Source organism: Giraffa tippelskirchi, chromosome 13 (genome assembly GCF_054371585.1).
Source record: "Giraffa tippelskirchi isolate mGirTip1 chromosome 13, T2T-mGirTip1v1.2.pri, whole genome shotgun sequence".
NCBI lineage: Eukaryota > Metazoa > Chordata > Mammalia > Artiodactyla > Giraffidae > Giraffa > Giraffa tippelskirchi.
Genome location: NC_137287.1, coordinates 65513271 through 65532485, shown reverse-complemented (window position 1 = coordinate 65532485; position 19215 = coordinate 65513271). Strand labels below are relative to the sequence as shown.

At 35.7% G+C, this 19215-nt stretch overlaps 1 protein-coding gene across 3 annotated transcripts in view; it reads right to left on the bottom strand.

Annotated features, from left to right (window-relative positions):
• PLXDC2 (plexin domain containing 2) overlaps positions 1–19215 on the bottom strand; it is a 414339-nt gene that overhangs the window by 88592 nt on the left and 306532 nt on the right. For all 3 annotated transcript variants that reach the window (XM_081558807.1, XM_081558808.1, XM_081558809.1), the window contains 3 exons: positions 18203–18302; positions 8096–8191; positions 7812–7893 (listed from right to left, as the gene is read on the bottom strand). In XM_081558807.1, coding sequence (XP_081414933.1) covers positions 7812–7893; positions 8096–8191; positions 18203–18302 — 278 coding nt within the window. The remainder of the gene's footprint in view (positions 1–7811; positions 7894–8095; positions 8192–18202; positions 18303–19215) is intronic.

Here is a 19215-nt window from a genome sequence, read left to right as displayed (position 1 = left end):
GTAAAATTATACTCACTCTATCTACTGACCTATCTTAATTTTACAAATTTCAGACTTGACCATAATTTCAGAGTATATGGCTTGTCACTCAAGAATCATAGGTTCCTGATCCTCTCCTTCAATCTTAAAACCTTGGATTAAATTAAGCCTTACTATCAAATCAGACCAACTTTATATGGCTTTGTATGGCCCTCTAGGGCTTCCACTATGGCTCAGCTGGTAAAGAATCCGCCTGCAATGCGGAAGACCTAGGTTCGATCCCTAGGTTGGGAAGATCCCCTGGAGAAGGAAAAGGCTACCCACTCCAGTATTCTGGCCTGGAGAATTTCGTGGACTCTATAGTCCATGGGCTCTCAAAGAGCCAGACACAACTGAGCGACTTTCATTCATTCATTCATTCATAGCCCTCTAAGGATTAAAGTGGAGTTGCATGTTACTTCAGGGCTAAATATTGAGGTGGGTAAGTAAGTAAAAATCATACTCAGTCAAAATATGCTTGGAATCACTTAGTTACAGCCCTCTCAGGAGTCTGATATTCTGTTCTTCCTTCAATATCAGAATGGGCTATGGAGTCTGAGGTTCTTGGTGATGAAGTTGTTGGCTTGCTTCTTTGGACCATATGATAATGAAAAATACCCACTGTGTCTTTGAACACTAGAGTCCCACTCAGTGCAGAAAAGGTGCCTGCATTAAGGGGTACAAAGGACCAAGATCAAAGGACAAAGATATATTCAAGTCACCCTGGGGCTGTATTTTAGAAGCATAAGATAACTGACTGGTGAAAGGTGAGATCAGCTACACAATTTAATTTGTTCTCTCCAACTCCTTTTTTTCTCCCAAATGTAGGCAATTTAATTTCTGTAAGCTCAATGAAAATATGAGAAGAATTCTCTTTTAAAAAATTGGATGTGCTTTTATTTGTTGTTGCTGTTGTTGTTTAGTCTCTCAGCCGTATCTGACTCTTTTGGGACTTCATGGGCTATAGCCCACGAGGCTCAGCTGTCCATGGGATTTCCCAGGCAAGAATACTGGAGTGGGTTGCATTTTCTACTCCAGTGGATGTGCGTTTATATCCTTAATTATTTTAGGTTGATAATATATTTCATGTTGTTAATGAATAACTTACCAACATTTCTGACTTTATGTATTTTCAAAATTTTTGAAATGTATTACATGTTATTCTTCCTATTTCTCTTTTTGTTACCACAAAGAAATCTAATTCATTTAGTGGAAAATAACAGGCAGTACCAGAAGATGCTCAGGGAGATGCAGTAGAAATAATAGGTAAAAAAAAATGTAGAGAAGAATTATTCAGAAACATCTCTTCCTCATCTCATATTTTTTCTTAAGTAAATATAGTATTCTTCTGTAGATCCATGTCTTTACCATTAGGAGAGGTTTGCCTATTTTATTTATTCTCCTGATGGGTGGAATCATATAATATATTTATTCCCAAATTTTTACCACTACAAGTCTTATGACTTTGACTGGAACTAAGTAAATATAAGGTGGAAAATTATTTTAAAATGAGGCACCAAGAGAGTAACTCCTCAGTGTTCAGAGTGCTTAATGATAAATGTTGACATTTCATGCCAGGCACCCCCCATAATTCTTTCTATAGCCATGCGGTTGACACTGCCAAAGCCAACGGGGAGAAAAGGCCAAAGTGAGCAATTAGAATTCTCAGTAAAGTAGAAATTTCTGGCCTCAATTATCTCATAGTTCAATCCAGCCTGTATGTGTTGGAAGCCTTTATTAGGTCCAGTGCTGTGTTGGGTGCTGTGGGAGACACGAAAATGATAAGACTAAGACTGCATTTCTACCCTTTAAAGAATTTATGTTCTTTTATGTCCCCTTTGTTGGTTCCTCCTTTTGTCATCAACTTCATGTGGCAAAATTCAAATCACAGAAAAGAGTACATAATGAAAAGCAATACTCATTCTCCTCCTGTCCCTGTTCATTATCATTTCCCTGGAGACAAATATGTTTATCAGTCTTTTAGATATTTTCTCTGAGATATTCTGTCTAAACAAACATACATGCACACAAATACTTTAAATAATTTTATGTAATGGAAAATCAGCATCATACCTCATTATGCCAAGCCATAGGCTGGTTCCTGGGATGTCTTCTATTTTCAATTTATATTCTCTCCACAGCTGATCTCATTCAGTCCACTGAATTTAAATGCTATCTATATGATAATAGCTCTCCAATCTGAGCTTCTAGCCATAACCTTTTCCTGGAATTTTTGGCTCATATATCCCTACCACCCAGTATTTCTACCTGTAAGTCTGACAGGCACCTTAAAGTCCTTATTTATTAAAAAGTTCACCCCAACCAAACTCTACTTCTCCCTACCCTAGCCTCTATCTCATATGCCATCTTGCCTATCTCAAAGTGAGCACCAGCATCCATCAAACTGGTCAAACAAAAATTTAGGAAGTATCCTGGATTCATATCATTTTCTTTGCCTTCATTTCTAATCCATTACAAAGTAATGTGTCTCCCTTTGAAATGCTCTTTCCTTTCACTTTGGTGTAGTTGGTTCCCAGTTGTTTTGTTGTTGCTGTTCAGTCACTAAGTTGCGTCCAACTCTTTGTGACTCCATGGTCTGCAGCCTGCCAGGCTCCTCTGTCCTTCACTATTTCCTGGAGTTTGCTCAAATTCATGCCCATTTAGTCTGTGATGCTGTCTAACCATCTCATCTTCTGCCATGTCCTCCTCCTCCTGCCCTCAATCTTCCGCAGTTGTTTACATTTAAGTTTAACCGTCACTTTTCCGAAGAAGCCTTACCTGGCCACTCAGTCCAGAGCAAGTACCAGCTCTCTAAACTTGACAGACCACTCATCATCAACTGACTTTTTAATTTAATTATCAATTCATTTATTTTCTAGCTTAATACGCTAAACTCTAAGCTGCACAAGAACTTTGCCTTGATTGATGCCTCACTAGTTTTCTAACTCCCTCAGAGCTTAGACTAACACTTGCTGTTTAGATCAATGTGGAAAGCAGTTGATACATTTTTAAGAAAATGAATGAGTAAATAAGTACTTTAAGAGCCAAAATATATTGGCTTTGCCAAAATGTTTGTAACATCCATAACAGCGTATGGAAAAATTAGAACGAACTTTTTGACCAACCCAATATTTTCAGTTAAAAACTAAACATTTGGAAGGTGATGGCTGATGAAACCAAAGTCTCTTCACAAAGACAATGTTACTTAGCATGAAACCAACATGTACACTCCTGTTATTCTTATCAGTTTTGCTATATTTTACCTTCTGATGTCCTATTTATTTCTTTTGGCCTAACACTCACCATTACTAACTTTATTTCTTGCATATCCCTTTGCTTAAACTCTATCTTGCTTACTAAACATGTAAGCTCTATGAGAGAAGTAATTTTCTCTCGTTTACTATTGACTTCACAATCTAGGATAGTAACTTAAACACGAGATACTAAAATTTTTTTGTTGAATAAGTGAAGATAAAAGGTATGGGTGAAAGTGGTTGATTCAGGTCCTCTCAGCTTTCAGCAAAGAAATTAAAACAACCTTGTCTAGAAGTAATGACCACCTATCCCAAGAAAATTTTTTTGGTGGGCCATACTGAGTGGCTTACAGCATCTTAGTTCCCAGACCAGAGATTGAACCCAGGCCCAAGGGAGAGAAAGCATTAAGTTTTAATCACTGGACCAATGGGGAATTCCTCCAAGAAAACATTTTTGATCATCGATCTCATTAAATGTTCCTATAACTCAAATTCCTTTAGACCTTGGATAAGCCATTATAAACATTTTGCCTTGGTTTTGGTTTGTTGAAAAATGGGAGTTAAAGGAAATAAACAAACCAATTAAAATTACCTTATCTTTTTAGAGGAAGCCCAACTTGAGAATTCAGTAATTGCCACCAACTGATTATCATTTAGGGATAAGAAAGCACAAAGGGAAAGGTAAGAAGCATGGAAGAAAAGAGTCTGAGAGGCAATTTTCGTGCTCCTTAGGATAAGATGTCTCTTGTATTATTGAATTTGTTAACAAAAGCTCTAAAGTCTAGGGAAATGCTACTGGGCAGCAAAAGCGAAGTTTTGATGCTCACAGGTCTAAGGAGAAATTAATAAAATGCAGTGGGGAAATTAAGTTGAACAAAAGTGCAATGAGCCATAGTTAAACCAATTAATTAAGCAGGTCTTGATATGTATATAACTGAATTGCTGATGAATTAAAAATAAATCCAAGGTTTTAAACCGGTGTTTGGTATGCAACCGAACACCAAATGGTAACATGCAGGAAACTTGAAGTTTTCTTTAATACTCTTCTTTGACAAATTCCTTCCTCATTCATATGCATCATCGCCTTTCTTTTTCCATTAATCTTAAAAAAAGCCTCTATGCTTTCAGTAATATATAAAAGTCATGCTTTGTTTGATTCTCTTCTGCATTCTTTTCATGTCAACTTCAAAACCATGTAATTTTCTTGCACCCTCAATTACAGAAATATTCATTTTCCCATAGTATGTCAACTGTTTATCAGGAAGTAGTTAAGATTAAGTAGCTTAGTGCACCTGTGGCCTGGTCTGTGTGAGGCAGAAGAGGTGAGACATCAAAATGGAAGGCTGGAGCCAACGCAACACTGTAAAACAATTATCCTCCAATTAAACAAACAAACAAACAAAAAATCCCCAGAAGGCCAGAAGTCACACAGATTGAGTTTCAATTCCAAACTCATCACTGAAGAGCTCTGAGATCATACACAAATGACTTAGCTCCTGGAAGCCTCAGTTTCCTCAACTATAAAAATGTTGTATGAATTAAATATCTTTGGAAATTCCTTGGAACAATGTATGTGAGAGAAACTTCTCAATAAAATGGGAGCATTAACAGTATAAAGAAGTTTGTGACTTGTGGATACATTTTGATTGTCAAAATTGCTTGCTTGAAACCCTAAACATATCCATCAAAAATTTTTTAAAAATAATGAAATGGTTAGTGGAAGGTAGATTTCTAGACTAGTGTCCCAAACCTTCATTTATAATATCATTATTTCAGTCGAGAATTGTCCTAATAGTTCTCTAGGTGAGGTGACTAGTTCATCCTGGTTTTCTGTCAACGTTCCTGGTTTCAGCACTGAACGTCCCTTATCTTGTGAGACGTTTCATTCCCAGACAAGCTGACTCATGATTCCTTCATTTGGAACCTAACCATCAATCATTCATTCATTCATGTTTCTACAGTAGCAGGTACATCCTTACGCTGTGGAGATATGGAGACAATTCACTTTTAATAAACTCAGAGCCTAGCAGAGGAGACCAATAAGAGACAAACGTCCATAAGCCCTGAGTGAGATGCTAAACATAGAGGTTGGCGCAGAATGCCAGGAACCACAGGCTTCCCGGGTAGCTCAATGGTGAAGAATTCTCCTGCCAATGCAGAAGACTCAGTAGATACAAGTTTGCTTCTTGGGTCAGGAAGCTCCTTTTGGAGAAGGAAATGGGAACCCACTCCAGTGTTCTTGCCTGGAAATCCATGGACAGAGGAGCCTGGGGGGCTACAGTCCATGGGATTGCAAAGAGTAGGACATGATTGAGCAACTGAGCACAGATGTACCCATGCCAGTAACAGCGTTTGGGCACCTCACAGAGACAGAGATGAAGGAAAGTTGGTGAACACTAAACAGGAACTTGAATTAAGTTCACACCTCAAATCAAAACCTTCTACTTCATTCTTCTGGGCATTTTTCATGTTTTAGTTCAGTTCAGTTCAGTCGCTCAGTCGTGTCCGACTCTTTGTGACCCCATGAATCGCAGCACGCCAGGCCTCCCTGTCCATCACCAACTCCTGGAGTCTACCCAAACCCATGTCCATCGAGTCAGTGATGCCATCCAACCATCTCATCCTCTGTAGTCCCCTTCTCCTCCTGCCCCCAATCCTTCCCAGCATTAGGGTCTTTTCCAATGAGTCAACTCTTCGCATGAGCTGGCCAAAGTATTGGAGTTTCAGCTTCAACATCAGTCCTTCCAATGAACACCCAGGACTGATCTCCGTTAGCATGAACTGGTTGGGTCTCCTTGCAGTCCAAGGGACTCTCAAGAATCTTCTCCAACACCACAGTTCAAAAGCATCAGTTCTTCGGCACTCAGCTTTCTTCACCATCCAACTCTCACATCCATACATGACCACTGGAAAAACCATAGCTTTGACTAGATGGACCTTTGTTGGCAAAGTGATGTCTCTGCTTTTAAATATGCTGTCTAGGTTGGTCATAACCTTCCTTCCAAGGAGTAAGCGTCTTTTAATTTCATGGCTGCAATCACCATCAGCAGTGGAGTACTTAAATATACATATTAAAATGTCATATCTTTAGATTCATTTTGGTCATCATGTAAACGGATTTTGACTAACTTCTGACCTGCATGTAATTTGTATGCATTGTCAGCAATATCTGAATCTAAAGGACTACAAATCCTTAATTTTATAGCAGTTCTTCCCACTCTGGAGAGACAGCCAAGAATCTACTTTTAAGAACATGAATAGCTTGCTTAATTTTGCATTATTCTTAATTCATTGCACAAAGGAAATTATTGGAACAACATGTTACGTTGAAAATAAAGCAGCAGTTACAGTAAATACTACTACTCTCTCTATATTATAGTGGTTGTCCTAAAGTCAGCAAGTTACACATGTTTCCAAAAGCTTGTTATCAAGGAATTGGAATTCTATTCTTTAAGCTTCAGTAACTTCTAAAGTATTCCTGAACATGCCTCTATCATCACAGCAAAGGCTGCAGTAAGATGATAAGACAGCTTCTTACAAAACAGAAAGCTCTGGTGGAACATGTGGGAACTTGAAGATTCAGTTCTCCTCCTGGAGCAAGAAGCAGAATTTTCATGAACTCTGAAGGTGAGAGGGGACTTACTCTCAGACACACTGGAAGTTCCATGGTGGGCAGTGAAGTGAAAGTGAAAGTCACTCAGTCGTGTCTGACCCTTGTGGCCTCATGGACTATAGCCTTCCCGACTCCTCTTCCTCTGTCCATGGAATTTTCTGGGCAACAGTACTGGAGTGGGTTGATCTATATGACGCACTGCTGCTCTCCCAGCACTTGGGACATAACTGATGCACAAAATGGTTGACTGTATAAAACACATTTAAATGTCTTCACTTTGTATTTCCAACAAATGATCATCCAATCTCTGAAAAATCCTACAGACTGAAGAATCCTCTTTGCGTTCATGAAAATCGGTAAACCTCTTTGACATCAGCAAGTGATGCAGCTTAAGTTTCAAAGTCAGTTAGTTACCACCTAGGCCCAAACCACACATTCTATTTATGTAGCACAGATCAGTTAGTGTCATCATATTCCTCAGCCTCCGATTATACCTCTAATCCTGGTTGGTAACCTTTGAGATATTTATAGGAATTTGCTAAGAATGTTAATGTGATTAAGCATAAAACATCCTTCTTACTGTGAAGATATATCATATCATGATTTCTGGACTATGAACCAATAGCATCAATTTATAGACTGATCACCATTGATCACCATCACCATCATCTATCTTAAGCCCCATCGTGATTAGAAGTAGGTCAGATAATTATCATATGGACTAAAAAGATTCCTAGTCATTTTGAGCAAACATAGAAAAATACAACAATTCCCTCATCTGAGCATTTTGGTGTTTTTTTTTTAACACGTGTGTATTTGTTCATGTATACTGAGTCAACACACCTTACACATTCAAAACTCAAGGGAAGAGTAGAAGCAACAAGTCTCCACAAAGTTTTTAAAGGTTTTGCATTATTCTCTTTTACCTTTGAAGTTTGCTACACCAACTGCAGTTGAAGCCAATCTGAGAGGATACACAGGGGCCACAACCATTGAACTGGAGACAAGCTAGGAAACAGGAGAGAATGGATGCATCAAGACTAATTGGCAGCATGAAGAGAAGGGGAAAAAAAAAGATAACGCCCCTAAAACTGAAATCACCCATGCATCCCCATATATATTCAGGATCCAGAGACCCATGCATAAATAGACCAGATCATCAAACTTGCAAATTGTTTTCCCACCCAGTTTTGTTTACATGTTAACTTACTAGGCAATGGGGTCATCTCCACAGCTGAAATATTGGTGATTTTTGACATCTGTAGTTCCACTCGATGGTATTCATAAATTGTTCTTCTTCGAACATCTAGAAAAACAAAAAATAGAAAAAAAAAAAAATCCCCTTTTCAACATTTTTTCACTTATAAAAAAACTGCACTTTAATAGTAAATGTAGAGTTATATGCTTTTCACCTGCTGGGCCTTTAAAATAAAAAATTTAAATAATCAAAGCCTGTAAAAAGATTGAGTATCAAAATCTGAAACTCAGTGCCCATGTACCAGAAGTCTTTTCATCAGGAAATTGAAAATGTTAATTAAGGTCTCAGATTTCTCACTTATTTAGCAGGGTTCAAATCCATTTTCAAACCCAGTGTATACTTAAGATAATTTCTTGATAGATTTATACATTTTGAAAGAACTTGACATATGAAATCAAGAAGGTAAGATAATCCCACTTCTCTGAAGCTAAAGTGAGTCCTTTAGGAATGGGTAGCAATCAAAAATTTTTCATAGCCTAAATACACCTGGTTTAGCTAGAATAAGAGTCTATTTGAAAGGTTTAGGGTAAGTTTCTTTAATAAAATTGAAGACAGAACTTAAATCATTAAAAAAATCAATATTGCTATTTGTTAAATATACAGTGTCATATCCAATGAAGGTTAATAATTGGCACTTATATTGCATGTCAGAATTTATAATAACTCATCAGCAAATCCAGCCATGTTCCTGAAGGATAGGTTAGATGCAAACTTTGAGAAGAACTTTAATAAATAAAAATAAGATAAATACAAGCAAGTATATTTTATAACAAAACAAGACACTGATGATACGTATTCAAAATCTACTTTAAAAAAAGACCTGAGCCTTATATTTACTAGCTTGCCTGACCTTGGTAAGTATAAATAGAAATGTAATATTATCAGCATTTTACCTAGCTCTTGGAATGCTTATAATAACAGGAATGCATTTCTTGATACTATGATACCTATCAGGAATTATTTGACAAGCTATAAATTATTTTTAAAACATTGATTTTAGGAAGTCGTATGTCATAGTGTTAATAAAAAATTCATGCATTTGAACAGTCTGGTTCAAATCCCAGTGTTGCTACTAGGTGTGTCGTGACTTTGGGCTCATTATCCTTTCTGTCCTTCACTTTTCTCATCTATAAAATAGAGATAATAGTACCTACATCACAGAGCTGTTTTGAGGATTAAGATGAGATAGTAAATGAAAGTTGCTTAGAATAATCCCTTTCACACAGTAAGTGTTCAGAAAATGTCAGATATAATTTTTGTCTAATTTCAATATGGCAACCATAGATCATACTGCATGTAATGATCTAATTCCTATAGATTCAGGCCTTGAAATTAGGCTTCTAGGATTTTGTCTCCCATGTTATATTGCTATGCTAAGTCGCTTCAGTCGTGTCCAACTCCGTGCGGCCCCATAGACGGCAGCTCACTAGGCTCTGCCGTCCCTAGGATTCTCCAGGCAAGAATACTGGAGTGGGTTGCCATTTCTTTCTCCAGTGCATGAAAGGGAAAAGTGAAAGTGAAGTCGCTCAGTCGTGTCCGACTCTTAGCGACCCCATGTTATATTAGGGAAGGTTAAATTTTGATTGAAGTCAACAGACCCAACAACGATGTCCTCTAGGACATGAGGCAGGAGTGTGGTACTCAGAAGACAGAAAGCTGGCCGTTAGTAACAACAATCAGCAAATGTAGATATCTACACATCTGGGAGGGAAGTCAAATATTTACCCACAACCAACACGTACTTCCTTTTCTCTCCACGCATATTCTTTCACCCGCTTCTGATTATTCTCCATGAAGTTCTACAGCAGAAGAGGAAGGGAGAGGGAGTGGCCCAAAATGAACTCTGTGGGGGCTGGGGATGCATCTAGAGCCCTTCACCAAATACATCTTCAGGTTTCTCAGATTAGGAAACACTGCTTAGAAATCCAATTCACATCTTTTTGGCATAAACGAAAAGATGCACATATAATTTTCAAGTGAAATGTTATCCAACATTAGAGAAAATGCTAATTTCATGGTATTTGGTAAGGTGTCTTGATGTACATGAATCATGTCTTCTCTCTCTCTCTTTTTAACTTTTAAGGCATATGAAACCATCACTTAGCTTCTGCCTAAATGGTATACATTCCTATATACTAGTTTCCTACACATTTTGCTAAACAATTTAGTTCTCAGAAATAAATAAATAACATGGACTTGCCATGGGATCACTGTGATGGGGCTTTTTGAGGCTTTTTCATCCTAAAATTTGCATAGTATCTATCATATTAGTAGGTGCTTAAAATACTAGTTTTCTTTTGATTTCATACTATACTTTGAAAAGCTCAAACAATGGGCATGACAGTGAAGCCTCTGGGAGTGTATTATTGATGAAGCAGATGGGTTAAGGGGAAGGAGTGACCTTTTTTGCCATGCTAGTTCTATCACCTGCTCAGACACCTCCAACAATTGGGAGGAGATGAATTTAACAAAACCAAAATCAATAAGAATGAGTTTTGTTTGATGACCTGCCAATTAATGACAGCTTCCAAATGGTCATTTCCGTTGTATTTCAGACATCTCTCTGTCAAAAACAAATAATTAGGAATGTATTTGCTGGGAGCTCCTGCCAATGCTAGAAGCTTTCATTTGATTCCAGAAATGTATTTCACTCATGTGTCTTCTTAGGAAGCTAGCCAAAATAATTATGAACCAAACATTCCATCTTGTTGTGATGCAGCTTCAACTGTTTACCTACATCTTCACAAAACCGAGATCAACTATAATACCCATGAAGGGCTTTAAATTTTTTTTTAATGAAATAAATCTCTGAGCAGCTAACACATAGAGAATAAAATTCAATAATCAAAATGTTAAGGCAATATGATTCAAAGCATAACTATTGAATTGCACTTTTTTAGATATTTTAAACAATATCAGCAGGAGAGACTGAGTGATCATATGGAAGCACCAGGAATTCTCTCCAATCAATATCCATTCTAGCTCAAATGGAAACAGTTTAATGAGTACCCTGTGGCATGATTAGCGATGATCTAGTTTATTTGTCTGCTTGAAAACTAACATTCACAGAGAGAATGTATGATTATTTCCTAAATTTCCTAAATTGTCTGATTCTTATATTTATATAAATATTTTAATATCTTGTCTGAATTGTCACGTAAATGATTAGCTAACATGTCCTTATCTATGTGTTGCAACACTTAATGACTTGTCCCAAATGATTATTTCTTATTTTCTTTTCTAGTTCCAACTGAGCCCAGCACACAGCACAATTTAGTGAAAGTACTCTTTCATGCAAATAGCATGTATTGTAAAACTCAATGACAAGTTCATGCCCAGCATAAAGACTTGGGAGAAAAAGAGACTTTTTAGTCAAAAAGTGCACTATTACAGAAGTCATAAGCTTCCCACACAAAAATCCAATGCATGAAAAGAATTAGCCAGTTGGAATTGTGAAATAAAGCATCTACAATAGAAGATACTTCTGCCTCAAACATTTAAAAATATTTATTTATTCTTATTTATTTAGCTGCACTATGTCTTAGTTGTGGCATGTGAATACTTAGTTGCAGCATATGGATCTAGTTCCCCGACCAGAGATCGAACTCAGGCCCCTGGCACTGGGAGCACAGAGTCCTAGTCACGAGACCACCAGGGAAATCCCTGCCTCAAATGGTTTAAAATTCTCTCTATAGCTCTAATTCTATTAAACAGTAATATAAGTTAGCACTGGACAAGGCAACATAAAATTTAGGTGACCATGAGGTGCTAATCTGAACCTCTCAGATTTTCCTCTCATTATTCTTTTGTGTTCATAAAAATTCTAAAAAAAGTTTCAATTATGTCAAAACTAATCAGTGATTTCTAATATTCAGAGAATTTTTGTTTTTTGCTTCTTTTGAAAAATCAAGATCAATCAAATAGGGTATGTGAGAACTGTATGTATTAAAGCAATAAAATATCGCTTTGTATAATGCTTTCTATCTTTGAAGAGTTTTATGAGCAGTGACTTGATGGGGAAAATGTCATGATTTCTATTTCTGCTTCCTTTTGCTGAGCCTGGAGTGAGCTAGTGTGTACTTGACAATGGAGTGCCTAATGAAGCTGTGCAGTAAAGAGAAGCAATTTTATCTTCTGTAAAAATGAATAATTTTGAAGTGTTTTTCATTTTGAAGAGAGACAAGGTAAGATGACACAATTTACTGAAGGATTCGCAGATCGATCCGTCATTAAGTGAATGAAAAGGTCCTGATAACTTTGAAAATAATAGATGAGGCTCCGTTCTTCTGAAAGAGCTTTAATTGGAGTGTATAAAAATTAAGGAAAAATATTGTCAACATGTTCTTTCATTTTAGTTAGTAAGTAATTATAATAGATGTGTCCTACTACCAAGTCCAAAATTATACACATTTTTTATGGGTAAAATCAGTTAAAGCAGAATGCTTAAATTTGAAAATGTATCACTGAATCATTTCTAAAATCTTAAAGCCTTTCAAAAGGCAAAGAAGAAGTAAAAAGTAGGTTAATATAAATATTATACTTGAAATTTAATGTTTTAGTTCAACATGTATATATGGTTCATTGTCACTCTTTTCAATATGGTAACAATGAGTCATACATAACTCTTACAATTGAAATTAATTTAATCCAATTAAAAATGCAATTCCCCAGTCTCATGAGTCACATTTCAAGCGCATGGTAGTCACATATGGCTAGTAAGTCCATACTGGACAATTCAGGTTTAAAACATTTCAACAGCACAGAAAGTTCTATTGAACGGTATTGGTCTATGCTACTATTTCTTTCTTTCCTTCTTTTTTTTTTTTTTAAGAATTACAGCTTAAGGTATTTTGTATAATAAAAGTGCATTTCTGTTTCTGTTTAAGTTACATTTTTTTTAGTCTGTGCACATAATTTTGATTAAGTTCTTTGAAAAATTGCTGCCTATTCTGCAAGTTCATAAGGAAACTATGTATGGTAAACTATATACAATGTTCATTAAAGAGTTCCCTAAATCTCTAACTATTTTTAAAATATATTTGCTTCCCAAATTATTTTTGAAAATGCTGTTTCTTATTGAGCTGTGAATAATAATAACCAACAAAGTGAAGGCACAAACAGTGTCAGTATATTTAAAATAGTAGATGCAGATGAGAAATGGATTGGTGTTAAGAAAGAGCCAGTTAATGTATGTTGGTGGGAAGAAAAAAGTGGAGTATTCTAAGGGATTTAGAAATTGTCATTATTTTAACTTGTAGTAGAATAATTTCAAGTTAGGTCAGCTGCTTTCCAGATTAGTCTCTAGTACAGGAATTCTACATGCAGGTGTAACTTTGACGTTACTGAAATGACATAGCTTTGAATTTCCAAATAAGCCAACCATGGAGACACGAGTGGATTTTCTGCATTTCTTGCTGGAAATGTTATGCTCATTAGGCTCAGAAGGTTAAGGAAAAGGTAAGGGATGATGGGGAAAGTCAGCACTCTGGAGATTGACTGAAATTCAAAATGTTGAACGGGAGGAGAGAAACAAACAAGTATGAAGAGTATCGGTGAGCGCTGCCCATTTATCCAAGAATACCTCTACACACTGTGTAAAAGAATCTGGAGGGACACAAGCTGAGACTGAGAAATGTTATTCAGTAGACCTACTTAGCCAGAACGTATGGCAATTACACATGATCTATGAATAGATGACAATGTTAGAACTTTCTGGTAATCACAAGAATATTAGAGCAACAATGAAATACCATGTTCTGCATATTAAATCTGTGAAGTTTAAAAAATGATAATAGTGTCTGAGAGCATTTGGGGAAAAAGGGTATGTAATATGATGCTGCCTGGGGAGTAAATTGGTACAGCCTTTATAGAAAACAATTTGTCAATGTACATAAAAATCCATTAACATTTAATGGCTGCATATTCACTTTTTATGAATTGGATATGTGTAAAAATTTAAAAAGAGGGTGTTCAGTACTGTTGTTTTACTGATAATTAACATGAAAATCAACCTACATGACAAACCAGCACAAAAACAAATTACATAAATTATGAAACAAAGGAATTTGTTACAGCTGTTGATGACCACATTTAGACAGGTATTTAGCAGTGAAGAAAAAAAAATGTTGTATATAAGAAAAACAGGTGCCAAACATATTTACAGGATAATACCAATTTTCTTCCTGTGTGTATGCTTGTATACAGTATAAACAAAATATTGGATGAAGATACAAGGAAATATTGATTGTTAGCTCTCTGTAGTAGGTTTATGGGTACTTTAATTTCCTTCTTTGGGTTTTCTATTATTTTAAAAAATTCCCTTGAATTAATATGGACTGTGCTCATAATCCCAAGTATGTTTTTACCTCATATTTCTATAATTTATATACAAGTTCATTACATGTAGACCTATTTTTCACATCTGTTCCTTTGGAGACTGAACTGACTTATCTCTGTGGTTTTTATTTTGTTTCTAAAGTTCTACAAAATATTTTATGAGAAACAGAAGGTAATGTGGACATATACAACAGACAGACAAAACAGTAGGTTAACAAAAAAAAATGATGTCATAATCAGAAAGAATGAGTTTCAGAGAGAGTGTCAGAGTGTCCTTGAGTGGAAATTCCCTGTGGCCTCACTCTCCTGGGCACTGGGTCTGGGTGTGGACACCTCAGTCAGCACTACTGTCTTTTTAAAGTAACAACATTGATGCTGATGAATAAACAATACATGTAAATACAGTGTTCCTTTGTGCCAGGTACCACATGCTATACACATATTGTATCTTTAGATACCAAGATTGTCATTTTGCATATAAAGAAAGTTACAGAAATTAAATAAAATGTTCAAGGTCTCATGACCAATATTCACATGACACTATCCCTTACACTTTCTGGACTTTTGACCTAGCTTTTATCTTTTACTTTTTTCAAATATAAGGATTAATTTCATCATAGACATTTTTCATTTTTTTTTTTTTTTTGAAGGAAGAAAGGAATTTCCCTTGTAACCTCATAACTGTTTACTAACAATGCCTGAATTCCCTTTGGTATTTTAAACTATCAGATCACCTAATCTTTTTTGAAAGGTAAAGTCTATTTTAATGAGCCATGCTGAAAGTTATAATGAAAACATTTATTATTTGGAAGCCTTTAAAAACTGAAAAAAAAATTGTTTTGTTGATGTTATGATCAAAGGGAGGTGAATCTTCATAATAAACAAATTCCATTTGCCTTATAGCTTTTTGAATGCTTTACCAAACCTTTACCAAATCTGATAAGAATGGTATAGTAATTGTGTGTCCGCTGGGAAGAATTATTCTCATGCTTGTTGCACTTTTCCATGTTGTCATGACTAGATTAAGCCAAGGATCTAGATTCTATAACCCATGTAACCAAAATGATTAAAAGAACAGGAAATCGATCTTATGAGAATGAGGTCCTTTGTAATATGCACCTTAGAATACCAAAGAAATAAAACCATCCATTACTGAGGAGAATTATCAGTTTTTCCCTAAATTCACTCAGGAGAAGAAAACGGGGTAACAGAGATGAAAGATTTAAATTCCCTATAAGGATGACTCCTAATAAGGAAAGTTGCTAAGTAAGGGAACAGAATCTTGAAAAGAACTTAAATACTTATCTAAATTCTGATTGTGCAAGTAAGTAGCATATTGATCTCTAGGAATCATCTAAGACTTCAAGAAGAATACTACTTGTATAACTTGTATTACAGTATTCTTGGGTTAGTCTAATCTCTGGCATAAATAAGTAAGCTGTTTTTTCCCCCCCAGGCTGAGAATACAATGCAACCATGCAACCATATCTTTTACACTGAACCTCCAGCAGATACTGTTACACTTTATAAATGTGGGAACAGATTTTCAAGGAGATTAAAATTTCTCTGTTTCCTCAAAGACTTTTAAGTAAAACACATCAATTCCAATGTTCCTGCTGAAATATGGTCCCATCTAACGGTAGGGATGAGTGGACTGGAAACTTAGGACTTCTGTTCCTTCTTGGCAAATTTTCTCAAGATGACACTGAGGTCAACAGGAAATGTGAACATCACTCTGGCGCAAAGCCTGCCTGAGAGAAGCTTCTCCCTGAACTCAAAGCTTGAGTACTTCCTTTAGATGAATGCTGAGTCCCAAACTTCAGATGTAATCTGTTCTCAAAGTTCAGATTAACTTTGCCAATTTATTCAATGAAATTTATATTTGAGAAGGATATTTTCCCCTCCAAACATAAGGGTCACCCTATTACAATGCCACAAGGGATGCAAAAATTGCATTTAGGGATGCTGCTGTCTGAGGACAATTTTGTCATGTTTCAGTTTTGACAGTTTTGTTTTCAATTTGTTACTTTTCCCATATATTTTTTAAGTTGATATGTCATATTTTCACTTTTATTCAATTCAATAAATTTTCTATTCCTTCTTTTTTTTTTGGCCTCACCTCATGCGGGGTCTTGGTTCCCTAACCAAGGACTGAACTTGTGCTCCTGCAGTGGAAGTGGGGAGTTGTAACCACTGGACTGCCAGGGAAGTCCCCTCTGACACAATACTTGAATACTAAAATACATTTGCAAAAAAAAGAAATTCTTTTACTTTGGTGGATCTTCTTCTTGAAACAATAATATATCAGAATATCAATGTGAACAAGGATGTCTTTCGAGGAAGCTGCAAATAAAATCCTTTTGGAGATGAAAGAAGCCACAAATAAATTAAAACTAGCAATCCTTTTACTTGAGTGATAATTGACTCAGGTCATGCTTGACTGAACACCTCTGAAAGGAAAAATGTGAGAACATTCCTCCTTACATAGGAATCAACTTGGCCTCTCCCAGGGCTCAGCCTCTTGTCTAAGAATTCTGTCAGGATGTCTTTATGTTGCCTGCACATAAGGATATGCCTCTGCTCTGTTCACAGTACAGGTTGGTTTCTGGAAAATCTGCCTTGATTTAACAGTTGGCTAGAATATTACCTCTTGCAAATTCTCAGTGAACAGGAGAAACAGCCATGAAAGATTCACTGTCTTCACCAAATAGAACTGCCACAAACGAATATCATTCTAAACTGTAATTATAAGATACCCCCTATAATGTTTCCAGCCAATCCACTGCTCTGAAAAGTCTAATTTGCACTGCATTTACTTTCTATATTTGAGAGATGACATAATTAAACAGATGTAGCACAAATCAAGAACAAACAGCATATGCATGTGATAAATTAAGTCTACCGCTATAAGGAAATAAAAGAAGAACAAGACCTTTGAACAAAAGGGAAAGGAATGACCTAATCTTGAGATGTATTATATTGTAACCTCTTGCTTTACATGAACACATCCAGGACACAAATAACAATCACCTTTGGTACTACCATACCCAAGCAAACTTTAGGGCTATTCTTGAAATACAGGGAGGTTTCTAAAAACAGAAGCTTTCAAGAAATGGCTATTTACATGATCAGAACTACTACAAATAGCAGTTACATTTTTGATTTTTAATATGATGACCAGCTGCCCAAGTAACAAATATGTTTTTATTCTAAAAATATAAACCACTAGAAAGTCAAAAATGATTCAAACCAAAAAATAAAATATACTATGTGGTAGGTATGGCTCCATCAATATTTTTTAACCTCAATTTCTATACTTTTTAAAATAAATCTTCCTTTAGACTCTCAAATAATTTTATAAGAACTTGTTAAATATAGAATGGCACAAAGCTGTTCTTTTGCTGAGAAAGTTATATAAACTAAACAAAGTCACACACTTATCAGTCGAATAACCTGTCACTCTTTTAAGTTCTTCTTCCTATTAATAAAAGAAATATATCTGCACAGCCAAACTATGCCAAAGAATCCAAGCTCTCTTGGCTTGGCTATTTAATTTCACTCCTCCCAAATTATTAGTTCAACACTACCAGAGAGATAGCAAATGCCAATTAGACTTATAAGCCAAACAATATAAGTAACAAGCAGCAATTAGCCTAAATCAACCTCCTTTCAATTTACCCCTACAGCAGGCTCAGACTCTGAGATTACCCTTCTTCTACATACTGGGAATTTGTTGGATCCTGTGGACAACGACAAATGCATCTGACAGGCCCACTTTCACGGGGTGATTGGTGGAACTTATCTGTGTGACCAAGACAGGAATCTGGAAAAGAAAAAGCAGATTGTTATGAGTTAGATTTGAATTTCATTCAGGGGTAGGGGTGGGAAATGTGATCATCCTGTCTAATTGGTAAAATTAGATGATGGAGATGAAGGGACAGAGAGAGCAGGAAATAGTAAAGAAAAAAGACATAAATATCTGAAAATAACATCTGTTTAGAGCTATTTGATGGGTTAAAGTGACAAGAGGGTTCCTAGTCCTACAGATGGGGCTATTTGATGATGAAAGTAACAAATTCTCAGAGAATCAAACGGATGTTGAATGCTGAAACTTATCACACACACAGTCATGCCATGAATGCATGTAGTGCTGGCTATCATTTCAGAAATGCAGACTTTTTTGGTACCATTTGTTTTCCCTGAAGACTCTATTATATATTCATTTTCATAGTTTAAAAAAATCCTTGTTTTCAAGTGGCCTTATAGATATGAAACCTAGAGAAAGATAACAGTGTGCTCTTAACTATATATTATAACATACATTTGATTATTATATTGATTAAAATTAATAAATTAATTAAAATTAATATTAATATAGTTGATTAATATATAGTGAAATTTGGCAATTGTTTGTTAATGGATGTCAAACTTCACTATTCTGGCTAAAACTCATATGGAAAACATATGAATTATTATAGGTCAGCTCAAGGCCATATCTCTTAAGTTTAAATCTCAATAGAACCAAAATCTGAATATTATAGACATCTATAATGTGTTCATTTTTAAAAATTAGGACACACTGAGAATATATTAGACATGGTACAACAGTAGTAAGACAAATTCTTGGAGTCATTTTTTCTAGATTAAGAAAAGAATCATTAGAGGTATGATTACTATTTTTACTATCAGTTTTATAGGGAAAAAAAGGGGAATGAAAACATCTTCAATAAATAAAG